The sequence below is a fragment of the Pristis pectinata genome, chromosome 2 (assembly GCF_009764475.1).
Source record: "Pristis pectinata isolate sPriPec2 chromosome 2, sPriPec2.1.pri, whole genome shotgun sequence".
Taxonomy (NCBI): domain Eukaryota; kingdom Metazoa; phylum Chordata; class Chondrichthyes; order Rhinopristiformes; family Pristidae; genus Pristis; species Pristis pectinata.
This window is the reverse complement of record NC_067406.1, coordinates 52,567,506-52,595,470: the sequence shown is the minus strand read 5'-3', so window position 1 is coordinate 52,595,470 and position 27,965 is coordinate 52,567,506. Positions and strand designations below refer to the sequence as shown.

Genomic DNA, 27,965 nt, shown 5'->3' with positions numbered 1-27,965 from the left:
CTCCCGCCAATTTTTGTTGCACGCCTCAGCCCCTCTGAACCAGATCCCCAGCACCTTCAGGTAGTCAGTCCTGACGGCGAAGGGGACATTGGATTGGTCGGGCCAGTTGCTGAAGAGCATGGCCTCACTCTTCACGTGGTTAACTCTGGCCCCTGATGGCAACTCAAACTGGTTGCAGATGCTGATTAATCTGAGAACTGACCTTGGGTCCAAGCAGAAGACGGCAACATCGTCCATGTACAGGGAGGTTTTCACCTGGGTGCCCCAACTGCCTGGCAACGTCACCCCTCTGATGCTCTGGTCCTTCCTGATGGATTCAGCAAAGGGTTGTATACAGCACACAGACAAGACATGGGACAGAGGGCAGCCCTGCCTGGCTCCAGACTTAATGAGGAAGCTGTCTGTTTCCCACCCGTTGATTTGGACTGCGCTACGGATATCTGTGTAGAACAGTTGGATCCAATTCCTGATTCCCTCCCCAAAGCCCATTTTGGAGAGCATGTCTAACATGTACGTGTGTGATATCCTGTCGAAAGCCTTCTGGTCCAAGCCGACCACAGCGGAGAACTCTGCAGAACAGTCGGCACTTCACTGCCAGGTGTTCCAGGTCGGGGAGCAGGAACAGGAGGAGACCACCACATCCATGCACCACAAAGAGTTTAGCATAAAGCAGATGCCGCTGCCTTTTCCCTTACTCGATGCTGGCATCTGGTCCACACTGTGAATCAGAAAACCCTTGGGCTGGAGCACTGTGTCACGAGAGTTGGGAGTGAGCCATGTCTCTGTGAAACAGAATACACAACAGTCCCTCATGTCCCTTGCAATCTTGCCCTGAGGTCTTCAATATTGTTTTCTAATGTCTGGACATTAGCCAGGAAGATGCTTAAGGGGTGGGGGGGAGTGGAGCCTTAGGACCCTGTGCTTCAGTCTTACTTGAAGTGCTGCCCTGCAGCCATGTTTTCTGAGTAAACTTTCTCCGAACTGCTTCCAATCCATCACCATCCTTCCTTAAACAATTAGACCTAGACTGAACACAATACTCCAGATGTGGACTCACCAATGTCCCACATAACTGAAATAAAACCTTGTTTTACTTAAACTTTTGTAATCAACTCCTCTAGCAACAAATGATGATATTCTGTTGATGTAGCAAGCTTTTTTCAATTACAGTACTTGCTGCACCTGCATACAAGCCTTTTGCAAATCTTGTATTGGGACACCTAGATCCCTTTGCATCTCAGAGCTCTGCAATCTCTCACTATTTAGATAATATGCTTTTTAAAATTTTTCTTGCCAAATCATTAATTTCACATTTTCCGACATCATATTCCATTCGATGTGTTCAATATAGTTCTGTCTGAATTGCTTGAAGTCTGCAATTCTTCTGCAAGCTGTCATTAGTCTGGAGAGTCCCTTGTGCTATGTACAATATACTTCATTTGCACTGTAACATTGCTGCTCCTGGACATTGTCTGCACAGTATAATTGACCCACTCTGATGGACCTAGGCAGGAAATAAGAAATGTAATGACAGTTCTGCCTGCCTGAAGCTGTCCGAATCAGACGGGTTACTTTAGTGTAATTACATCATAAAACTCTCATTTAATTCATAACTTTTAAGTATATAGCTGTCTTTAATCTTAAAATGACAGAATTCTGCTTCTCATTGTGTGGTTGTTCCAAATATAGACTACAAAATGTTGAACTACCACAGCTTGTAATTTTGTGCTGTAAGTTAACACATTGTCTCCCTCTACTGGACAGATGCACAACAAAGGTAATGATGTACATTAAATTGCAGAGCTAGATATTTCCATTGTCTAAACTCAAAATCTCCTTTCAGTTTAGGTTTCTTTGCATTTTTTTAAAAATTTAATGCACAGAAATATTACAGTAGGATTGTCAACTAGCAACACAATAGGAAGCTTGTGCTAACATTTGCTCTTAGTAATTGCCTCTTGGAAAGCCAACTCGGATTGAGTGTATTTCTGGAAGTTCCTCTTTTCCTGCCTCCGACTGGCCTTGCACCACATTCTTGTCTGTGGTTGCTTGACATGTACTTCCTTACAGAGCTACGCTTTCCCATACAATTTGAAAGGCTGTCAGATTCTTTGTTTCACACATTTGAGGATAGGCTGGATAACTTAAGGTGGGAGAAGGTTAGTGAAAATTATGAACACCGATAGAAACTTGTTAAGTCAAGTGGCCTCTTTCTGGGCTATAAAACTCTTACACCCGACAACATTTTTATTTGCCATATGACGGAACTTTATTTAAAATTCAATTATTAAAGTGGTATGCAGTAAAACTCCAATAAATCGGTGTCCTGTTGTTCAGAAATCCCGATGGTTCAGCTTTTGGATCACCTGGTTATATTTCCCACAATCCTATCAGACTCCCCTGTTCCCTTTAAACTCAACAGGGCTCTGTTTCCCACACTGTCTTTAAATTCATCAGGGCCTAATTTTCCCGCTCACCTTAAACTCAATGGGACCCCATTTTCCCTGTTCCCTTTGAACTCACCTGGTTCACTGGAAAATGCTTTATACTACTGTGAATTAAAAGTATACTGATGTATTAATAAGAGTAATATTCAACAGTCCAGAAGATCTTTCTTTGCTATTTCCACCAGCTCCAATGTGATCCCACCATGTTACATCTTATCCCCTTCCCTCCCCCCTTTCTGCTTTCTACAGAGACCACTCTCTTTACAACTTCTTGATCTGCTCATCCCTCCCCACCCACCACACCCTGTCCCCTGGCACTTACCCCTGCAATCATAGGAGGGTGTAACACCTGCCCCTTCATCTTCTCCCTCATCAAGAAACTAAACAGCCTTTTCATGTGAAGCAGAGGTTCACTTGAACCTCTTCCAACCTGGTCTACTGCATTCGGCAAAACCAAGCGTAGACTAGATGATCGTTCTGCAGAGCACCTGTGCTCTGTCCATAATGGCCATCTTGAGCATCGAGTTGCAAGCAATTTTAACTCTCCTTCCCACTCCCATACTGACCAGGAGACACAAATGACTGCAGATGCTAAAATCTGGAGCAACAAACAAAATGCGGGAGGAACTCAATGGGTCCAGAAACATCTGTGGAGGGAAATGGACAATTGACTTTTCGGGTTGAGGCCCTTCCCAGTCCAGATCAACATTTAATATTCCACTTGGGTAACTTACAATCCAATGGATAAACATGGAATTTTCCAATTTTAGGTAACCTGCATCTCCAGTGCCCCCCTCTCACATATACTGGTGGATAGTGGACAGTGAAAAGGGTTATCTAAGATTACAACAGGATCTAGATCAACTGGGAAGTGGGCCAAAGAATGGCAGATGGAATTTAACTCAGACAAGTGTTATATGTTGCACTTTGGTAAGTTAAACCAGAGCAGGACTTATACAATAAATTGTAGGGCCCTGTAGAGTGTTGTAGAACAGAGAGACCTAGGGCTATAGGTACAGAGTTCCCTGAGAGTGGCAAGACAAGTAGACAGGGTGGTGAAGAAAGCATTTTTTGGTATTGGTATTGGTTTATTATTGTCACTTGTACCAAGGTACAGTGAAAAGCTTGTCTTACAAACCTGTCATACAGGTCAATTCATTACACAGTGCAGTTACATTGAGTTAGTACAGAGTGCATTGATGTAGTACAGGTAAAAACAATAACAGTACAGAGTAAAGTGTCACAGCTACAGAGAAAGTGCAGTGCAATAAGGTGCGAGGTCACAACAAGGTAGATCGTTAGGTCACAGTCCATCTCATTGTATAAGTGAACTGTTCAATGATCTTATCACAGTGGGGTAGAAGCTGTCCTTAAGTCTAGTGGTATGTGCCTTCAGGCTCCTGTATCTTCCACCCGATGGAAGAGGAGAGAAGAGAGAATGTGGGGTCTTTGATTATGTATTGAAGGCAGAGCTGTAGTCAATAAACAATAGTCTAATGTATGTGTCTTTACTGTCCAGATGCTCCAGAGCTGAGTGTAGGGCCAGGGAGATGGCATACGCTGTAGACCTGTTTCGGCGATAGGCGAATTGCAATGGCACCGGGTTGTCTGGTAGGCTAGAGTTGATGCGTGCCATGGCCAACCTCTCAAAGCACTTCATGATTTCCATTTGGCATGCTTGCCTTCATCGGTCAGAGGATTGAATGCAGGAGTTGGAACAACATGTTATAGCTGTACTTCATGAGACCACACTTTGGAATATTGTGTGCAGTTCTGGTCGCCCATCTATAGGAAGGATGTCATTAAGCTGAAAAGGTTGCAGAAAATGATGATGTTACCAGGACTGGAGATGATCATTGTATTGCACTTACATGTAGAGTCCAATTATTGCTTGCCACTTATTAACCAGAGCCTGAATGTTGTCTTGGCCTTGCTGCATGTGTGTAGTAGTTGCTTTATAAAATGAGTTATGGATAGAACTAAATGTTGTACATCCCTGCTTCTTTCCTGTTCATGGAGGGGAGTTGTTGATGAAGAATATAACCGGAACATGACGTCCCAACTATTGTGCTCAATGCCTTGGTTGATGAGTAATGACCTTAAAAAGCTCTGCAAAAGTGTGCCTCCAAAAACACAGGCATCTTCTCTTGTATTATTATCATTCAGGCCAATGAAGCAATATCCTCCAATTCTCACTTTACTCCTGTTCTTTAATCTCAGTAAAATGATTGAGAAGTAGAATAAGTGTAAACTAAAAGCAGAATGCTGGAAATACTCAGCAGATCAGGAAGCATCTATGGAGAGAAAAAGAAATCAAAGAGAAAAAGAGAAAGTCAAAGCAGCGGAGGACATGTACTATGAATGGTAGGGCACTAGAGAGTGTAATGGAACAGAGGGACCTAGGAGTACAAGTGCATAATTCGTTGAAAGCGGCATCATAGGTAGACAGGGTGGTGACAAAGGCATTTAGCACACTGGCCTTCGTCAGTCAAGGCATTGGGTATTGGAGTTGGGACATTATGTTGCAGTTGTATAGTTCATTGGTGAGGCCACACTTGGAATACTGTGTACAGTTTTGGTCATCCTGTTATAGGAAAGACATTGTTTAACTGGAAAGACTGCAGAAAAGATTTATGAGGAGGTTGCCAGGACTAGAGGGCCTGAATTATAGGGAGAGGTTGGCCAGGCTAGGTCTTTATTCCTAGGAACGCAGGATAAAGCAGGGAGGTCTTATAGAAGAGTTTAAAATTATGAGAGACATTGATAAGGTGGATGGTAGAAATCTTTTCCCCAGTGTACAGGAGTCCAAAACTAGGGGCCATAGGTTTAGGATGAGAGGGGAAAGATTTAAAAGGGATCTGAGGGGCAAATTTTTCATGCAGAGAGTGGTGAGTTCATGGAATGAGCTGCCAGAGGAAGTGGTTGAGGCAGATACAATAGTATCATTTAAGAAGGTACATGGAGGGGTGAGACTTGAAGGGATATGGGCTGAACGCAGGAAATTGGGACTAGCTGGGTGGGCACTGTGGTTAACATGGACTGCTTGGGCTGAAGGGCCTGTATATGTGTTGTATTGCTCTATGACTGTATAAAGTTTCAAACTGATTACATTTCATCAGCTTTTGGGGATCAGATTAAAGTTGGGAAAGGATTTTTCCACATTATTACGTGGATGTCAACATATATTGCAACAGTCTGGTTGGTGCTATGGCTAATCATAGTCATAGAGTAATACAGGGTGAAAAAGTTGCCCCCCAGGTTCCTATTAAATCTCTCCCCTCTCACTTTAAACCTATGCCCTCTAGTTCTTGATTCCCCAGCCCTGGGTAAAGGACTGTGTATGCCCCTCATGATTTTATACATCTCCATAAGATTACCCCTGATTCTCCTACACTCCAGTGAATAAAATCCCAACCTGCTCAACATAACTCAGTCCCTCGAATCCTGGCATCATTCTCGTAAATCTCTTATACACTCTTTCCAGCTTATTGGCATCTTTCCTATAGCAGGGTGACCAAAACTGAAGACAGTATTCCAGATGTGCCCTCACCAACATCTTATACACCTGCAACATAACATCCTAGTTTCTGAATTACTGAATACCCTGACCGATGAAGGCCAGCGTGCCAATAGCCTCTTCACCACCCTGTCCACCTTTCGGAAACCATGTACTTGTACATGTATTTGTTAATGAGCAGGCACCATAGTGTAGCGGTTAGCGTAACTCTATTACAGCGCCAGTGACCTGGGTTCAATTCCGGCCACTGTCTGTTAGGAGTTTGTACGTTCTCCCCATGTCTGTGTGGGTTTCCTCGTGCTCCAGTTTCCTCCCACATTCCAAAGATGTACAGGTTAGGAAGTTGTGGGCATGTTATGTTGGCACTGGAAGCATGGCGACACTTGTGGGCTGCCCCCAGAACACTCTACACAAAAGGTGCATTTCACTGTGTGTTTTGATGTACATGTGACTGATAAAGAAATCTTTTCTTCTCTTAGTAATCCCCAGGGCCCTCCAATTTACTGTGAAAATCCTATCCTCTTTTGTCTTCCCAAAATGCAACATCTGAATTAAACTCCATTTGCTATTCCTTGGCCCACTTAACTCAATAAATCCTGATAACCATCTCCGCTGTCTATGACACCACCTACTTTAGTGTCTGGAACACCTATGTTTAGAGTCATAGTCATAGAGTTGTACAGCAAAGAAAACAGGCCCTTTGGCCCACCGCATCTCTGCCAATTATCATACCTATCTATACTAATCTCATACTAATACCATCATGTCTATCTGTTCAATTCCCATCCCTGCATCAATAGTATATCACTCTATGTCTTGCTCATTCAAGTACCTGTCCTCAGATGCCTCTTAAATGTTGTTACTGTTTCTGCCTCTATCACCTTCTCTGGCAGCTCATTTCAGATACCAGCTACTCTTTGTGTGTAAAAAAAAAATTAGCCCTCAGATTCCCTTTGAACCGTCTTCCTCTCACCTTAAACCTCTGTCTTTGAGTTTTAGACACCCCTACCATGGGAAACAGACTCTGGTTATATACTCTATGCCTTTCATAATTTTAAATACCATAATCATATCACCTTTCAGCTTCCTTTGCTCCAGATAAAACAAAAACAGCCTATCCAATCTCTTTATAATTCAAGCCCTCCAATCCAGGCAACATCCTTGTAAATCTTTTCTGCACCCTCTTCAGCTTAATCACATCTTTCCTATAATGTGGTGACCAGAACTGCACACAGTACTCCAAGGGTGGCCCAAGGAACATTTTGTATGGCCATAACATGATGCCCCCACTCTTGTGCTCAATGTCTTCGCAATGAAGGCAAGTATGCTATATGCCTTCTTCACCACACTGTCTACCTGTGTTGCCACTTTCAGGAAACCATGTACTTGTATCCCAAGGTCTTTCTGTCCAACAACACTTCCCAGGGCACTGCCATTCACTGTGTATGTCCTGCCCTGATTTAACTTCCCAAAATATATCTCTTCACAATTGTCTGAGTTAAATTCCATTCCCTTTCCCATTTTCCTAGTTGATATAGATCCTGTTGTAACCTTGGACAACCCTCTTCCCTGTCCACTCTATCACAAATTTTGGTTTTCTCTGCAAACTTACTAATCACACCACCTACATTCTTATCCAAATCATTTGTACATAAGACAAACAACAGGGGACCCAGCACCGATCCCAGTGGCATACATCTGAAAAAATGTGCTCTAGGTGGGATGCTCTGGGACTGCTCTTGATATTGTATTGAATGGATTGAATTGGCTCGTGATAGCTGAAACAGATTTCTAATCAGTAGGGGGATCAAGGATTGTGGGGAAAGGACAGGAAAGTGGATGAGGAATGTTGGATCGGCCAAGATCCCATTGAATGATAGAGTAGAGTCAAGGGGCTAGGAAGCTGAGTGTTACTGTGACCCTGACATCCATAGGCAAAGCATTTGAGGCACACAATGCAACATATTTGAGATTGTATAAAGTATAACTCTCAGTGAGGATGCAGAATGTTGGGGTCCTTTAAATAGCATGCTTTCATGGTAAATGGGATGACTAAGATATAATTGTTTTGTGAGTAAATAGGAGCTTTTTTTTAGACCACTGAGGTAGAAAAGTAACACTGGGGATGAATTTTGAATGCTGCAATCCTGCTGAAATTATTTGTGAGAGTTTTGCATTGAAAAATAGTATTGAGATTGAGTGCAGAAAAGCGAAGAGTCAGATCTGACAGACACAAAGGTGCAATGTTGCTCTGCTCTGTGGTTAGGTTGTCTTCAGTCTATTCCTTCAAGTGATCGTCAACTGAATTTCAGAGTTCTTTTTGCTGTTCTATAAAAGAATTTTGTGGCTTTTTTAACAAATCCTTTAACCATATGAAATAAGTTAATTAGATCATCCCTTCATTTATTATGTTCTAGGGAAAAGAAGATTAGTCTATTGACAACATGGGCCTGAAATTTCAATAATGCTTTGCTACTTAACCTTGTGGTTTAAACCTTTTAGGTGCCTAACGTTGTGATTTAAACTTTTTAGACTCAATAGTTTTTCTGGTGAATCGGCAATGCACCCACACTCAGGCCAATACATTTTTCCAAAGATAATTTACATAAAACTGGATGTAATACTCCAGCTGGTGTCTAACTCAAACTTTATATAACCATAACATACTTCCAGCTCCCTGATATATCCTTCTTATAATAAAGACCAACATTACATTTATAAATCATCTTTTATATCTGTCTACTTGTCTACTCACAGTTCCTGTCTTCTTGTCATTTGGAACATATCTGACATAATTATCTTTGGTTTAAAGTGGATGACTTCAAACTTCCCCAAGTATACTTTCTGGGGCCAGGCAAAGTGTTTGTGCTGGGTGGATTTCTCTTTTCAGAGACTCATGGACCACCACTGCAATGCATCTTTCAGACACCAGTATGGATCATACATTTTCTGTAGTATCCCAGGTACGTTCTAGGAAAGACCAGTGTAAAAGTCTGTACAGGGGTGACATTTGGAGAGGATTAAGGGCCAGGAGTTTTGAAGACATTGAGGAAGAAGAGGCACGATGGCAAGCCCTGATTGCAGACCATAGGACAGCCTCAGTGACTTTTACCATTGTACTCTCTGGTGTTGAAAATCTTTAGCCAGGATATGATGGGATGCGTGCTTTGAAAAAATAAAGTGCCCGCAAATAAGGAAGATAGCACAATTAGCATTAGAATTTGATGCAGCTTTCTTGTTTTCTATGCCTGATTAACTGACTCACAGATCACTTTCCAGAATAAACATATTCCATTAAAAATTAATTTCATAAATGAACCAAAACATTTTTAATGTAATTGAATTCCTATTTTAAATTTTGTTCTGAAGTGGACTTCAGATGATCAGCTGGTATAACACACCAGAGCCGTCTGTTTTCAGAACTCTGTTTTGAGAGTGAAATCTCTTAAATGCAGGATGCAAATGAAGGGTTTGTGTCTTAAGAACTTGAGTCTCATGGGTACAGATCTAAGAGCTAAGGATCTGTGTTTCATAAGTTCTAAGGATATGGAGCTTAAGTATTTAAGTTATCACAGTATCTATCAGTAAATCAGTATGATTAAGGGGGATCTCTGACCCCATGTGAAAGGAGACCAGAGTGGGGGAAGCCAGAGCAGCAGCGGCCCCAGCGGCTTTTGTGGAGCAAGTGAAGTAGAGCAACCCTCACTGCCCTCAGCCCTAGAGCTGCTCCTGAGTAGAGCATGGGTCATGTACACTATCCAGTTCAGTTCTAAAACAGCAGTGGACTCCTCTGAATATCATAAATATTTAAAATATTTGAATCAAGATAGGGACATGTTTGAATTGTTCTATCAAATGAAAGCAGGCATAGCTGGCAGAAGTGAGAATGGGTAGGCAAATTAATCTATCACATTGTCAGGGAGCTACTATCCTATTATTAAATAATTTTTTACTCTTACAGTACATCCAATTAATTTTCCATGATTTTTTAAATAAAAGTCACAGTATCATTCAATCAAACAGCATGGAGGGGGACCATTTGGTCCATTATGCCTGTGCCATCATTTTGGTAGAGTTAGAACATAGAACAGTACAGCACAGAACAGGCCCTGGCCCACACTGTTGTGCCAACATAGCTATTCCCTCCTGCCTACAGAATGCCCATATCCCTCTATTTTCCTCTCATTCATGTGCCCAGCCAAACCCCTCTTAAAAGCCCCCAATGAATTTGCCTGCACCACCCAATCAGGCAATGCATTCCAGGCATCCAGCACTCACAGTAAAAAACGTACCTCTCACGTCTGTTATGAACCTATCCCCTCTCACCTTAAATGCATGCCCTCTGGTATTGGATTGCTCAATAATGAGAAAAAGATATTGCTTCTCCACCCTATCTACGCCCCTCATAACTTTATACACTTCCAACAGATCACCCCTCAGCCTCTGCCGCTCCAGAGAGAAGAGATCAAATTTGTCCAGCCTCTCCTGATAGCACATCCTCTCTAATCCAGGCAGCATCCTGGTAAACTTCCTCTGCACCCTCTTTAAAGCCTCGACATCCTTCCTATAGTGAGGTGACTAGAATTGCATGCAATACTTTAAATGCGGCCTAACCAGAGTTCTATAGAGATGCATCATAACATCTTGACTCCTATACTCGATACCCCCAGTTATACATGCAAGCACTCCATAAGCCTACTTAACCACCCTGTCTACCTGTGTAGCCACTTTCTATGAGTCATGGACTTGCACCCCAAGGTCTCTCTGCTCTTTGGTTCTGTCATTAAACCCACCAGCTTGTTCTTTCCTCATAAACCTACCCCTGCAATTTTTTTCTGCCTCAAGAATTTATTTTTGATTGAATTTACCTTTTCCAGTCTTTCAGATCATCATATTTCACTGCATATAAAGCTTCTTCATGTCACCTCTGATTATTTTGCCAGTATGTTAAATCTGTATCCTTCAGTTACTGATTCTTGTACACTGGAGACTCTTTATATCTTCTGTGTACAAACTGATTATGATTTTGAACATATCAAATCTCCTTAACCTATTTTTTTTAAGGAGAACAACTCCACCTGTTCCAAACTCTCTATACAATAGTCCTTTATTCTTTATTAAAACCATGACATTATTTCTTATATACTGCGCTGAAATACAGTATACCCAGCCGAGCTCTAAATGTTTACTATTACAGTACTTCTACACTTTTGTCTGCAATTCCTCTATAAATATAGGCAAGGATTCCATATACTTTTCTAACACCTCATTTCATCCTGCTGATTTGAAAGACCTGATGTAACTAATATTTTAATCTATTTGAAATTGAAGTGAAACAGGATATTTCAATCCAGCATTGACTGTATTTAAGATCCAGTGGTCTCTGGAGGGCAGTGTTTAGCCATTCTCCAGGTACGAATATTTTCTTTCTGGTGGTGACAATGAACCAGAAAATATGGATGCTCAATGTACAATCTAATCTTCATGCAGCAACAGAATCGTGAGTCATTTGTTTCCTAGCATTCCCTTTAAACTTCCTGAGTTCACTGGAAAATTCATTATTCTACTGTGTAACATCATAAAAAAAAGTGAATTGAAAGTGTGTTGGAGTATTAATGGAATGACATCCAATAGTCCAGAAATTCTGCCATTCCAGCACCACCAATTCTTGAGTGTGCTGGATTATCAGAGTTTTACTGTAGATTAAAATAGGTGATGATAAATGATCAGCAGCTGGCATTCAAAAAATTAATATATACTTTGCAATGAACTTATGATTACATACTTTGCAATGCCACTCTTTGGCACAAGAACCTAATAAAAAATGAAATCCAATGATGGCTATCAAGAGAAGTTAAAGATTGCCTTAGAGCAAAGGAAAAAAGCCAAAAAGAGCAGTCAGCCTTCAGAAAATTTCATAATGCCACAAAGGAAGGGAAATAGCGATAATCCTGGAAACTATAGACCGGTGAGTCTCATGTCAGTGGTAAGGAAGTTACTGGAGAGGATTCTTAGGGATAGGATTTATGAGTATTTGGAAAACCATGGCCTAATTAAGGGCAATCACCATGGCTTTGTGGGGGGCAAGTCATGTCTTACTAATTTGTATTTTTCAAGGAGGTGATGAAGGTGATTGATGAAGGTAGAGCTGTGGATGTTGTCCACATGGATTTTAGTAAGGCATTTGACAAGGTCCCTCAAGGGAGGCTCATCCAGAACATTAAGATAGATGGGATCCTTGGTGAATTGGCTCTTGCATAGAAGACAGAGGGAAGTGGTCAATAGGACTTATTCCGGCTGGAGGTCTGTGACTAGTGGTGTTCTGCATGGATCCGTACTGGGACCTCTGCTGTTTGTGATAGATATAAATGATCTGGATGAAAATGTAGATGGGTGGATTTGTAAATTTGCAGATGATACGAAGATTGGTGGTGTTGGGGATAACGTAGAAGATTGTCAAAGGATACAGCAGGATTTAAATCAGCTGCAGATAGGACCGGAGAAATGGCATATGGAGTTTAACCTGGCTAAGTATGAAGTATTACATTTTGGGAGGTCAAATGTAAAGGGACAGTACACTGTTAATGGCAAGACCCTTAACAGTGTTGATGTGTATATGGATCTTGGGGTCCAAGTCCAAAGCCACTTGAAAGTGGCTACACAGGTTGATAGGGTGGTAAAGAAGATATTTGGCATGCTTGCCGTTATTAGTCGAGGAATTGAGTTCAAGAGTCAGGAAGTTATGTTGCAGTTTTATAAAACTCCAGTTAGGCCGCCTCTGGAGTATTGCATTCAGTTCAGGTCACCCCATTACAGGAAGGATGTGGAGGCTTTGGAGAGAGTGCAGAAAGGGTTTACCAGGATGCTGCCTGGATTAGAGGGCATGTGCTATAAGGAGAGTTTGGACAAACTTGGGTTGTTTTCTCTGGAGCGGCAGAGGCTAAGGGGAGATCTTTTAGAGGTTTATAAGATTATGAGTGGCATAGAGAGAGTAGACAACGAGTATTTTTTTTCCCAGGGTTGAAATGTCTAATATCAGAGGGCATGCATTTAAGGTGAGAGGAGGCATGTTTTTTACATAGAGAGTAGTGGGTGCCTGGATACACTGCCAGGCATAGTGGTGGAGGCAAATACGATAGAGGTGTTCAAGAGGCTCTTAGATGGGGATATGGACATTGTGTAGGCAGAAAGGATTAGTGTAGTTGGGCATTTGATTACTAATTTAATTAGTTTGGCACAATATCGTGGGTCAAAAGGCCTGTTCCTGTGCTGTACTGTTCTGTGTTCTATGAATTCCCATGAATTGATAAGAAAGGGGAATGTTGAATATGAGAGTAGTCTAGTGAAAAACATGAAACAATAGACTGTAAAAGCATCTGTTGATATATAAAAAGAAAAAAAATGACTGGCATAAGTTGCAGATTGAAAAAGGAAAAAAATATATTGGGGAGAAAGGAAGTAGCAGAGAAATTAAATGAATATTTTGCATCTTTCCTTGCGGATTAAGACATCAGGAACCTCCTGGAAATATTGGTGGACAATAAGTCTATAGAGAATGAGGCGCTGATAGAAATTAGCATTAATTGGCATTAACAAGGAAAAATATTGGAGAAATTAATGGGATTAAAAGATAATAAATGAACAGAACCAGATGACATACTTCCTAACATTTTGAAAGAGGTAGATATAGTGATAGTGGATGCACTGGTTGTCATCTTCCAGAGTTGCATTGATTCAGGAACATTTCCCACATACTGGAAGGTGGCAAATATCACCCCAATATTTAAGAATGGAGTGAGTCAGAAAACAGAGACTACAGAGCAGTTAGCCTGACATCAATGTAAAATAATGAGATCTATTATTAAGGAAGTGGTAACAAGGCTCTTTGAAAATAATAGAATTGAACAGAGTCAACATGTTATGAAAGGGCAATTATGTTTGATAAATCCATTTGAGTTTTTTAAAATTATAGCTAGCAGAATAGATAAGTGTAACAGAGTGGACTTTCAGAAGGCTTTCAGTAAGATGCCACAGAAGAGATTATTAAACAAAGTTCAGATACATGAGATTGGGGTAATATAGTGGCATGCATTAAGAATTGGTGAATGAAAAAAAATAGAGAATAGTAATAACTGGGTGATTTTTGAGTTGGCAGGCTGTAACTGGTGGTGCTGCAGGGATTGAACGATGTTGAGAAAGTCTTTGTGTATGAATCAATGAAAGTTAAGTTGCAGGTACATCAAGCATTTAAGAAAGCAAGTGGTATGTTGGCTTTTATAGCAAGAGGATTGGAGTATAGGGTAAAGATTTCTTACTGCAAATCCCTATGAGACTGTAGCTGGAATATTGTGTACCGTCTGGTTTCCCTAAGGAAGAAAGTACTTGAAATAGAGGGACTAGATTGATTCCTGGAATGGGGGGGAGGGGGGGTTGCAGAAGGCATTTGCTCTGTGAGGAGTGATTAAGCACACTGGGCCTATAGTCTCTTGACCTTAGAAAAATAAGAAGTGATCTCATTGAAACATACACTTTTGTGGCTTGACAAGGTAAGTGTAGGGACTGAGGCGGTGTCCAGAGCCATGTATCTCATTATGACTTTGTACAGTCTGAAAATAAGGGGTCAGTCATTCAGTACTGAGATAAGAAAAACTTTCTTCACCCAGAGAAATATGGAATTTTTGGAATTCTCCATCCAAGATGGCAGTGGAGGTTCAGTTGCTGAGTATATTCAAGACACAGTTCGAGAGATTTTTGAATATTAAGAGAATCATGGTTTAGTACAGGAAGGTGGTGCTGAGGTAAAAGAATAACCATGATCTTTTTGGATGGTGAAGAAAGGACAAGGGGCCAAATGGCCTTCTGTTCTTCTGTTTCTTATGCTATTGTGTAATATATTACTGAAGTTAGAGGTGTAAACTATCACTATAATGCCTGAAATAATTTGTTTTGCAAAAAGATAATAACTAGATGAATTGTTTGTTCTTGACGGTCACTTTTTGTTGAGGACTGACATCACAGAAAAGGCCTTCTCTATCCAAAAGGAGACCTGGGTTATAGAATTAAACATAAAAGTCAGAAATATGCAGTCAGGACACGATCTTCAGGCAGCAACGCAGTGGGTGCGAGAGAGAAACGGATGCAAAGTTTTTGAATCTTCAATCGAAATTTAAATGTGATTAAGAGAGATGGCAAGTGACAAAACTGGTTCATGATTACCTCATTCTGACCTTACATTGAAGGGTGTCAATTGTCCCAGAGAAAATGGAATGGGTTCAGAATAAATCTACTTTATTATCAGGTGAGGTGTGTGATAATGATGGATTTATTTTTAACTTGTTCTTTGGAGCAGGCTTTTGTGATTTTGTAATGTAATAATTGTTTTGCTTTGTAAAATGCGTACACATTTGAAATTAGATATGGATACAGGAGACATTTGTACATATCTTTTGATTTCAAACCCCTCAAATTATAAAGTCTTAAGAGATGTATTACTGTATGAATATGAACAGTTTGATTTGTGCTTTTAAAGTGTTAATCTTATGCTATACTTGTATGTGTGCATTAACTATAATCAGAAAGTATCTCTTCTTGGAAAGCTGCTATGGAATTGTACAGGTTAATTAGCTTTTACTCTTTGCTCTCTACCAAAAGCCATTGATAATTATTTACCAGTCAAATTCTAATCAAAATTCCTGTAATTCTACCTGTGAGCCTTGGCAGGGAACATACAGAGGTCATTCTGCTACAGCAAGCTTCAGAACTGAGGTCATCATTATCTTCTACAAGATACACATGTGTAGTTCACACCAGAGCACCTGGCTAATACTGGAGTAAGTTTTCTGAGAACTCATGAGAATGAAGGTAACACACAAGTAGTAAATATGTTGTTGGCAAATTGTAGGTGTATCAACTTTGATGTTCAGTCCACTGACATTGATGGATAGAGTATTCCAGGCAGTATTCCTGAAATTTTCCTGCACATTGGCATTCCAGTATGGAAGTAATCTATCTTGGTAATTTATCTGAATGTTTACGGTCTTCTATTTTGTGGTCTTTCATATTATGATCTGCTTAGTTTGACTTTTCAATTACTATAGCACCCAAAAAAATCAAATGACCATAGGAATTCAATGTATTATAGATAATTTTTTACAGAAAAAAAGATTTTAAGTATTCCATACTTTATCATTTTTGCTTATCATGGCCTTTTTAAAATATTTTTAACCTCATTTCCTGGTGTCGTTTATACTGAGAATTCGCACTGGGTGGCAGTACAATGCAGAGAGTATGACAAGATTGAGCATGTCAGAAAAAAGACTTGAATTTATGTACCTTTTATGACGATAGAACATTTTAAAAAAGCTTTATAGTCAATTAAATCTTTTTTTTTAAATTGAAATGAAGTCACTCTTGTAATTTGTAGCAGTATTAGTCCCATCCTTCTCAACCCATTTGCAGTCTTTCTCAGTATAACAGAAATAAATGGCTGATTTCTTTAGAAGCAACGTAAGTAATATCAGCAGTGAATGGGGCAAAAGTCTGGTATTGGGAATTGAAGTAGAATCTGCTTATAATTGGTCTATTGCTCTACATCCTACTATTATTCCTTTCCTCTGAATCGTGCACCTTACACTATTCCAGTATGTGACTGGATGATCATGGCTTTACTTACCTTGGTCAAACTTATGACATGTTTGAATAAATTCTGATATTCTGACAATGATTTACCATAGGATGGTTGATCTGACACTGATACCTCAATAAATCTTTCTCCTGGCTGCCTGGTCTAGCCATGTCTGGGACTGAAAAAAACAACTTCTCATTGTTCTGATCTCTGACGATGTCGCATGCTTCACAGAATTAAAGGACTTGTACCACAGTTAGGTCTTGCTACTCCTTCTTCAGCCATGTTGAAGTCTTCAAATTTTTGTATGATTTTTGACCATTTGCCAGTTGATACCTTTCCCTCCTTCCCAGGTAGTAGTGAGGAAGGAAAGACTACTGAATCATGCAGTCTTCCTGCATTGAAACAGCCACTAAATCAACTGGATGTAAAGTTCATTTTATTTATTCATTTACAGGATGCAGATGTTGCTAGTAAGACCAGCATTTATTGTTCGTCCCTAATTTCCCTCTGAACTGAGTGACATATCTGGCCTCAATGTCCCCATTACTGATACTAGCTTTTTTAAAAAAAATTCCAGATTTCACTTAATTGCTTGAATTTAAGTTCCTCAGCTGTGATAACTGTACCTGAACTCACTCAGGTCGAAGTCTAGGCCTCTGGATACTTGTCTAGTAACTTAAGCGCAATGCTACTGTCTGTACCCATCATGATATTTTGAAAGGGACATGAAAACTACTATATAAATGCAAGAATTTCTATTTCAGCTGAGTTTTCCTCCTTAGAGAAGGATGTTAAATAGTTGGAAGGAAGTCCCACCTTGACCAGTAGGTGCAAAAAAAACCTTTGCTGGAATGGCCATCCATTTATTTCCCTGAATTGCGATGAACCTTCAAAAGGCCACGTGATTATTGCTGCAAAACAATAACAGAGTTTCTATAGAACCTGCCTGCCATGATTATTTTCAGACAATAAGAATTTTTTTCTGAATGCAGGATGATAATTACACGTGAAATATTATCATTAGAGTAACGATAGCAAAGCAAATTTCAGAAGAGAGAAATCGATGTATTAGCAGTTGTTTCCCATACATATTTCAGTTCTTTACAGCAGTTGCTTTATTCAAGACACCTTTTGTAATAAAATAGGAAACTGGCACTGAACAATCTCTTAAGGTGACTGAAAAATGGTTCAACATCATTGATTTTCAAAAGGTTATCAAAAGAATGAGATGGATAGTAAGGTTTAGAAAGAGAACTTTAGTGAGTGAGGGCAGAGGTGAATACTGAAGACAGGGTGGAAGGGTCAAGCGCTTAAGGGATGAAGGTCATGGATGGGATGTAGGGCTGGATGAGGTGTCAGAGTGGAGGGATTTGTATATCATGATGAATACAAGAGAAGGGGTTTTACTTGACTTTATCTTAGGAAATGAAACTGGGCATGTGGTGAAAGTATTGGTGGGGAACACGTTAGGAACAGTGACCATAATGCAGTAAGTTTCAAGATAGTTATGGAAAGGGATAAGGTCCTTAAGTTAAGGTCTTGAATGGTGGGAAGGCTGATTTCAAGAGGGTAACAGAGGACCTGACAAAAGTAGACTGGGTGCAGATGCTCGTGAGGAAAATGACAAGTGGGAGTCATTTAGAGGAGACTTAGTAAGAGTTCAGGGCCAGCATGTTCTGGTAAAGGTGAAAGGGAAAGATGGCAAGAGTAGGGAACCTTGGATGACAAAAGATACTGAAAGTTTGATCAGGAAAAAAAAGGACACATATGGCAGGTATAGGCAACTGGGATCATTATAGTCTCTTGAGGAATCTAGGGTGTGTAGGAGTGAAGAAAAAAATTAGGAGGGCAAGTATATCAGGAGGAAAATGGTAGTCAGGGGAAAGAGCAAGTCCCCTTCGGGACCAAAGGTGTAATCTATGTGTGGAGACAGGCAATGTGGGTGGGGTCCTAAATGAACACTTCTCATCTGTATTCATCAAAGAGAAGGACATGGAAGATCGGGAGTTCTGGGAACAGTACATGGATAATCTGGAGCAGGTCAGCATTAAGAAAGCGGAGATGTTGGATATCATGTGATGCATAAGGTTGAATAAATCCCCAGGTCTGGATGAGATCTATCCCAGGATGCAATGGTTGCAAGGGAGGAGATAGCTGGGACCCATACGGATATAGCCACATCTTCATTAGCCACAGGTGAAGGGCCAGAAGACTGAAGGATAGCTAACCTTCTTCCTTTAATTAGGCAGCTGGGATAAACTAGGTAACCACAAGCCTTACATCAGTGGTAGGAAAATTGTTAGAGAAAATCCTAAGAGAGGATTTACGTACATTTGGAAAAGCAGGGACTGATTCAGGATTGTCAGCATGGCTTTGCACGAGGGAAATCCTGCCTCACTAACTTGATACCATTTGAGGCTTCATTGATCCCTGTTGCCTATACTTGTCATGTGTGTCCTTTATTTTCCTGATCAAACTTTCAATGTCCTTATCCTTTTCCATAACTACCTTGAAACTTACTGCATTATGGTCACTGTTCCAAACATGTTCCCACCGACACTTCTACCTCCTGCCCAGCTTTTTTGACGGCAACTAAGAAGATTGATGAAGGCAGGGCAGTAGGCATTGTCTATCTGGACTTTAGTAAGGCATTTGACAAAGTCCCACATAGTAGGTTGGTCCAGAATGAACATGGGATCTGAGGTGAGCTGGCGAAATGATTGCAAAACTGGCTTGATAATAGGAAGCAGAAGGTAGTGGTGGGAGTCCAAATGAAGGGTCTCAATCCGAAATGTCGATTGTCCATTTCCCTCCACAGATGCAGCCTGATCTGCTGAGTTCCTCCAGCATTTTATGTGTTGAAGGATGCTTTTCTGATTGGAAATCTATGGACATTGGCATACCACAGGGATCAGTGCTGGGACCTTTGTTGCTTATGATATATATTAATGACTTGGATGTTACTGTAGCAGGTATGATTAGTAAGTTTGTGGATGACATGAAAGTTGGAAGAATTGTGGAAAGGGAGGAAGCTGTTGTTTTCACTGCAGATAATCAGTTCTGAAGATGAGTCAAAAGTGGGATTTGAACTTGTACCCTCCAAGTGACATTTTAAATTTACACTGTCGTCATGTACAATTGTTATAATTAATTCATAAACAAATTGTACAGGATGATGATTTTATGACTTTTTTTTTGTGCTTCCTGCACAGAATTTAACATTCTGACAACATTTTTTTTTAGGAATGAGGTGTGTGGTAATTTTAGGACTGAATGATTAGATTGTGAGGCATGTTAGCTCAGAAATTATTTTACTTTTGATACATTTTTGGTGAATTTTGGAGTAGAATAAAATATATTTTTTAACAGTTGTTGCAGAGCTAGATATATTGCAAAAGGAAGTTGTGGGCCCTCAGTTACTCAGAATATTCAGGACTGAGATCAATATATTTTTGGGCACTTTGGCAATCAGAAGACATAGAGACTTGGTTGCAGTGTCGCTGAAGCACAGGATCAACCATCATCTTATTGACTGGTGGTGGAGGCTCAAGAGACTGCATTACCCTGACTATTCTAATGCCCTTATTGCTTTAAAAAGCACAATATACTGTGCTGCTTAATGTAATTGAAACTCACATTATTGGATTAATCATCTAGACCTCCAAATACCAGTTGCAGTATAAACACCATGCCACTGTACCCTGTGGATAACAATGCGTGCAAGTTTATGTTTGAGAGCAGGAACCTTGTAAAAGCCTCCTCTCCCTTATTTCATCAGCAGTATATAGATGCTATCAGCTGAGTCTTTCTGTGGGATAATCCAAGGATTCACTGCTACTTTCTGGCCTTGAAACTGCAGGAATTCCACATATAAATTAACTTTTTATTTTTAATGATTCCTGAGAAATGGGTTTGTATTTTTAATGGTTCTGAGGAAGCTGGTTTGTATTTGAATTTAAGTTTTCATAGACCAATCTGAACGTCACTTCTCCGGAACTTAATTCAACAGACCCCTGCAGCCAGCTTGTTAACACCAAACACATTTACCACTGCAGACCTAGTTCACAGAAATGCTGCAAACTATTCAAATCGATGGCTATGTTCTGTTCTTCAATACAAACAGCCCACACTGTCACTCTTCTGCCTCACCTGTAAAAAACCTAAGCAACTTCTCTACCTGTGCATTTGAGTTAAACTGATATTCTTCTTTCCCTCCCCTATTTGTTTTACCCCTACGTTGGATCATGCTGTCTCATTAATTGCCCACTTGATTTGGGCACTGCGTGGTCTTCCCTCACCAATGTGCCATTTCCACACCTGTCTTTCTCAATGAAAAGCTTGCAATTTCCATGTCCTTCCTATGTCAAAGCATTTCTCCTGGCCTCTTCCCTCTTGTTTTTGCCTATCATTGCCATGCATTTCTGCCCTCCTTCCATTTGCATCCAAATGGCAAAAAAGTGGTGAAGAAGCAAAATAATTTTGGGAGAGGGGATTTCAAACCATGAGAATTAAGCAACTAAAGGCATGTTCATTGTGGTAGATTGGGAGTTTGTATAAGAGGTCAACCGATAGAGACATATAGAGCCTTGTAAAGGAGGCAGCAGTGTGGGAATGGGAAAGCCTGTGCCATTTAAATGTCAAGCATGGGATTAAATACCATTCTACTTTGGGACTCATTACCAATACCAAAGATTGCAATTGGCTTGTCAAGCAACTTGCCATTACTTTTTCATTAGGTTTCAGGCGAGGTGTCTGAATACCTCTGCCTATGTCTTTATTGTGCTGTTAATAGAGTCATACAGCATGGAAAAAAGCCCTTCAATGCAACTGGTCCATGCCGACCAAGATTCCCATCTAAGCTAATCCCATTTGCCCCATATCCCTCTAAACTTTTTCTATCCATGTACCTGTCCAAGTATATTTTAAATGTTGTTCATGTACCTGCCTCAACCACTTCCTCTTGCAGCTCATTCTATATACTGACCACTCATTGGAAGAAAAGGTTGCCCCTCAGGTTCCTATTAGATCTCTCTCCTCTCACATTAAACCTATGCCCTCTAGTTCTTGAATACAGCAGCTTGTATCAATGCTTCTTGGACTAATATATGGAGTTAAACTTCTGTCCGAGCAGACAGAACACCCCATGACAGCTATAAAGACAAGGGTGACATGTTATCACATAGGCCAAGACAGACACCAACTAACAAGACTGCCAGGAAATATAAAAACAAAAGTAGTAGATAGATAATTAGCAATGTCTGAAGCAGTCCTTAATTAGAATAAGATTAACATCTTTATTTGAATGATTAATTGATTATTTTAAAATTCCTCACAAGCTCTTTAGTGTGGTAATTAAGGTTGATTGATAAAGAAAGTAGATTTTCTTCTGTCACTTTGGCATTAGTAATGAGATTGGTGAGATGGCAGTGTAGGATACTGAGACCTGAGCAGCTTTTCTTTGCCTTCAGCAAATGACAATGCATGTGACTCCTGTACCTTTTTCAGAGTATCAAATGGCCAAAACAATTGATATACAGTATCTCTACTTAGAAAATGGAAATAGTGCTCCAAATCTAGACTCAATTTGCATTGTGAATTTTGCCTGTTTTCTACGAAGTATCTCATGCCTCTTTGTTAAGTCTAGGTGCCACCAACAGAATCATGAGGTGGGGTGTTGGGGGGATTTGGGATTTATTTTCCTTTGGTAGTGTTGACTTTAAACTTCTGACAAAATCCACTCAATTTACTCTGTGCAAAGACTTGGATCTCATAAGACAAAGATATTATTAAAGTGTTTGCCTTCCTACCACTCTGTACTTCCGCCCCACCTAAAGGAGAAAGAGATAGTGTGTGAGTTGCGGGTTCTGTGTGTCCCACCAGAATGTCTGAGGTATTCTTTCCTCTATATTATTTCCTGCTTTGCATGTTGAGACTGGCACTGGAATATTTAAACGTTAACCTGACATTAACACACAAACGCCTAGTAATTGCATTGCATGCTTTTCTGGTGTGCTAAAGTTAGTGCCAATGCCAAATATGAAGTCATCAAAAGAAATTATATAATTGGGAAATCCTTGCCTTAAGAAAGTGGTCAGCATACTTTAAGACATGTTAATATTTGACCTGCATGTCCTAACAAACTGCTGCTCATTAGGCTCATGGCAACAATGTTATTTGTGTGTTTCCATGGATACTGCAAGAGAGAGATTCCTTCATGGCTGCCATAGGCATGAGGGAGATGATTGGGTGGGGAGGGGTGGTCAGTGGGAGGGAGAGAAATCAGGGAGGAAAATATTCGGGGTTGGAGAAGTAACCAGGGAGCAAGCAGGCAAATTGGATCAGGGAAGAAGAAAGCACATTAATGTCTAGAGTAGAAAGAAACTGTTCCCATTGCTGGAAGGATCAAGAAGCAAAGAACAGAATGAGATTGATCAGCAAGGTAACTAAAAGTGCCATGACAAGAAACTTTATTTAGTGAATGTTTCAGGTCTAAAACACAAGTTGTGGTGACAGGAGTATAGGGTGTTATTGAGTAAGAGAGGAAAATTAACTGATGCCATTCAAAAGGAAGCTAGATAAGTAGTTGAAAACAGAAACATTGCAAATCTATGGATGGGGACATGAACTAGAATTCTCTTGATTAGAGCCAGAATGGACTTCATGGGCCAAATGGCCTCCTTCCCTAATGTAGTATTTCTGATTGAATTAAATTAGTTGAAATGTACTGAGCTCTGGTGCACCCCATTGTGTGTTGCAAAGATCCCAGTCAGAAAATGATCTGTCAATTCTTTCTCTTCTCTTTTAACCATGAGCTTTTATTTTTCCGATGAGCCTAAGTGGGTTCTTGTCAGACACCTCAATGAAATCCATACATTGCATCTAAATTGCATCTAAAGCACCAGACTCATTGCCTTCCTTGTTACCTTTTAAAAAATTCAAATTAGTGAGACACAATCTTCTTTTCACAAATTCACCCTGATTAGTTTGTGCCTTCATAAGGTATGAATCATACAGCTTCACAGAAATTTTCCCGTAAGTTGCCTAACTTTAGCTGACTGGCCTATACTGTAAGTCCTTTCTCGATATCCTTTTCTACAATAGAAGCCTTCCAATCCCATGGCATAGTTCCTGTAACCAGAGAAGTTTGAAAAATTATGTTACATAGGTATATTTAACACAGAGCTTTACAGTTTGTAAATAAAGTTTATTTACAAAGAGGGATTGGCTTGCTTCTTTCAGGGATGTGGACATTTTTTGATATTTGACTTTAAAGTTAAGTTATCCAGACTTCTTCAATGCTATGAAGAAATTAAATGTATGCCTTCTGCAATACATGAGAATGTGACAACTTAAATGGCAGTCTACATTGGAGATCCACCTCTGAATCAGTACTATAAAAATCATTGTTGACAGTTAACTAATATGGAAGTTTCAAAGATGTTTAGTATTCAAAAGGGTTAATCCCTACTGTTTCATTTCTTGCAAAATGATATCCTTTCTTTTCAGGTGTGGAGAAGCTAGGCATATTCACAGATATGGTATAGCAATGAGCAGAACATAAAATAGTCCTTCACAGAGGCAGTAAAAGGTTAAGCAGAGGGTTGACACATCTCCAGAATGGAGAGAGTGAAAGCTGAAGTTGAGCCAAATTATAGCAACCAGATGTAAATGGCTATCTTGGAATATTTCTTTAATTGCAGGAAATATTTAGTCTGGAAAGATCTGTATTTAAGTGTAAACTTAAGGGATTTCATATGCTTAGGGGAATAGTAATAACATTATGAAAGAACAATTGACTGATGCATTGTACAGTCAAATACAGTGATATTTTACACCATCCTAACATGATGGCATATAATCCTGCAGATTGTACAGCAGTGCATCATCAAATACTCATAGGAAAGTGGTGGCAGGTGTCACTATTGCAATCCATTCAATGAGCTTTACCTCACATTTTAATTTGAAAAGTGGAAAGTAGCCTTCCAAGCCAGCCATTCAGTTTATAACCACTGGCAGCACCAGACCATCTGGTGAAATGTTGTTGGGAGATCTTTCTCATTACTTAGGGGGATCATCACTAATCACAGAGAGCATTAATCAGACACACTGGCACAATACCAGGTCTGTTGATTGTTAGAAGTGCTGTTGACATGTCTTAGAGGATGTAAAAGTTCCTGTGGCACTATTTGCAAAACACCAGGGAAGTTCTCTAATTATTGGACCTTGCCACTGTCCTAGTTGAAATCAGCTAATCAAATACAAGTTGTCATACCTGGCAACTTCATCATCTATCGTCACTGATAGAATCACTTGGTAACATTGCTGGATAATAAGACCATCAATATCAGTTTGTGAGTTTTTTAAAAGTACATATGTGTGAAAATGATTGAATACACTTCAAAATTTTAAGCCTGTTCAATTTTCATACTTTTGACTTAAAAGGAAATAAAATACTTAATCTATCAGCCTTTTTTAATGAATCCTTAGCTCAAGCATATCTGAATTTGTACTGTTGAAAATTAAACATTGACATAGGGAAATTTAGGGATAACTCTTTTCATACCTAATGTAAATTCTTGAGGTTATTTAATCTGCAGTCAGAATAGTGACATTTACAGAACACAATCTCTTCTCTTCCCTGAAGTCTGAATTTTAATTTTTTTTTGTTTTGTGTGGGTGATTTGTGGCCTAGTAGCCAACCACCCGACATGGTTCCAGGTGGAGTATGTTGGGACAGGGCTAAGATTCTGCTGCTGTTGGTGCATAATTGTTTTGTTCTGACATCCTAAATGTGGGAATTGCTGTGCAATACAATTGCCTTAAAATATAATACAGATATTCCTAAAAACAATGAACCAGCAAGAAATAGGCTATGTAAATAGTATGGCATGGTGTATTGCAATGGTTTAAATTATATTTCTTCTAAAATTAAAATGTTAGATTTTCAGATTTTTAGATATTCAACTCTGCTCATATATATTTGAAGCTGTATAAATGTAGTTAATATTCAATTCAAACATATTAATGACATAGTTTTCTAAATTATTTTAACATTTTAAAATCTAATTCCAATTTGCTACCTTCAGCTTCAGTTTTCTCTGCTATCTTTGCTACAGCTTTTCCTCAATTGCAAAATCTGCTATGCTTTAGGATGACATCTTGCTTCACTCATGCACGATAAGCATTCTTTAATGTATTGGTTTAAGAGCATAAAAGGTAATTGTTTAGAATCCAGTTAAAACTGTTTCATTTAATGTTTTATTTTATTGCTGGTTTTATTTAATACAAATTACAACTGCAAATAAAATTTGTCAGATTTACTACCATTAGTAGTAATTGTACATGAGCTTCTACAGGTGCATTGCACATCATTTCTCTTTTCTTAATTTTGCATGCCAGTCAGTGCCAATGCAAATATATTTGTGATTCTTGAAATAGCCGTGCAATTTTTATCTATAAATTTCATGTTTTATTGAACCTACACTTGAGTACTGTTCTCCATTGAAATAATTGAATGCAGGGTTTAGAAGAGGATAATGCAATAAGTAATTTAGAAAATTCTGTTAAGAGGGAAGTCAAAAATTAATTTGTCATTATGAGGAATATTATTGAATAAGGTAAACCAATAATGTAGTCATATTGCTTCCAAAAATATACGAAGATTTATCATCTTCATGGATATGACATTCTGAACAAAAGATGTTAAGTGACAGGAGCTTCCCTGGTGCTGTCGATTGAATCAAGTTCTATTGGACAAAAGCCCAGTTTTACAGCGACAGGAAAACGTTTACTTTCTGGTTGTCAAGGCACTCACTTCCTGCAAATGTAAATTACAGAGCGAAGGGTCAAGCGACTGAGAAAAGCATCCCAAAGGAGTTAAAAATTATGTAATGTTGCAGTATTTTATTTAAATGTATGATGGGTTCCTTGTACCAAGCACCCTGCAAATGCAGAACTGCGAGTAAGCCGTGAGACCAGACTTGCTGGTTTTAGCCTATTTGATTGACTACTAGATTATGCTGACAGTGGTAGGGGTGTGTTCACCCTTGTGCTTCTTTCTTTCTGCTGCTTGCCATGCTGTAATAGGTTCCTGTGGAACTGATCTGCATATTCTGTTACAGTTCGTTTGTACTCTTTACACTCTCTCAGAATCATAATTCCTACTGAAGTGAAGACATTTGAGCAGATTGCTAGAAACGTTTCGTGGTGGAAATTTAACAAACCTATGCATTGATATCAACGTATTCTGATTAGCACAAAGAATTATCCTCAAAGCATCTTTTGTCATTTGACTTGTTGGCTGTTTCAGAAGATTTTTTTGTGAGATTTTTGGTAAAATAATGGCAGCACAAGCAACAAGTCAGGACATCGCAAACACGCCTGATCCAAGAAAAGAATTTCGTCCACATCCTTTATTAAATGATGCTTTTGTGAAGATCATGAGTGGAAACTTGCTGGGGCATGAAAAAGCTAAAGCTGCACGGAAATCATCCTCCATTTCCCCCAGATTATCTCCCAACATTTCACCCAGAAATTCACCACGACTTCTCCGAAGAATGATGCTGAAAAACAATAATCAAAAGCGTCGTTTTACAGTGGCTCATACCTGGTAAGAATTAATTAATTCCAATTGCAGTATAGGCTGAATTTGGACAGTTAGGTGCATTTTGCTTCGTGAAAACCTGTCGCTTATTTGATTTTTGGCAGTGCATTATAAATTATTGCATGTTTTTGTTTTGTCATGAGACCTTCACTTGCATCCTTCCCAAACAGCCTGCTGGAATTATAATACATGTTAAATCCACAAAATCAGATTTATTCAGTGTTCCCCTATTGTTCCTCCAAAGTTCAAGGTGCAGTAACAGTAATGTAAATAACCCACCAACCTTTAATGAGCACAGTGACCTTGCCGAGGTGTTTCATTCTTGTTTTTTTAACTTAAGAATTTATGTTAGCAAAAATTGTGAAAAGAGAAGGCTATGTAAATTAGATTAAATGAGGCGTGTGTTCATAGAGACATTAATGATATGTTCTATAAGGTGACTTATCACCAACAGCAATATAAGTTGCATCAATTAGCAATTCTGTCAACATTATCAGATCTAAAAACTGCTTGAAATTATTGCTATTACAAAAAAATTGCTGTGCTGCCTATAGCCTCTTAGTATATTCTCTGAAGAATTTTGGATTTGGAGCTGTCAGCTTCGAACTTGAGAATTTCTTTACCATGTTGGATTTCATTAAATCACAATTTGCATTGGAAAAAAAATGTTTTGACCAGGCAGTTCAGTTCAAAAGCTACAAATTATTGTGATCAAATGAACTAATTCCATGTGTATAACCTGGGTTTATTCATTTTGCAGTATGGGTGTGC

The 27,965-nt window shown here is 39.4% G+C and overlaps 1 protein-coding gene across 6 annotated transcripts in view; it reads left to right on the top strand.

Annotated features, from left to right (window-relative positions):
* The window catches only part of LOC127567551 (cAMP-specific 3',5'-cyclic phosphodiesterase 4D), a 938,945-nt gene that overhangs the window by 357,285 nt on the left and 553,695 nt on the right, over positions 1-27,965 (top strand). The window contains exon 1 of one of the 6 annotated variants that reach the window (XM_052010575.1): positions 26,681-27,200. The exons of the other annotated variants lie outside the window; for them this stretch is intronic. Within the exon in view, the coding sequence (XP_051866535.1) occupies positions 26,932-27,200 (269 nt within the window). The 5' untranslated portion in view covers positions 26,681-26,931. Of the gene's footprint in view, positions 1-26,680; positions 27,201-27,965 lie in introns of those variants that run through there. 6 annotated transcript variants of the gene reach the window in all.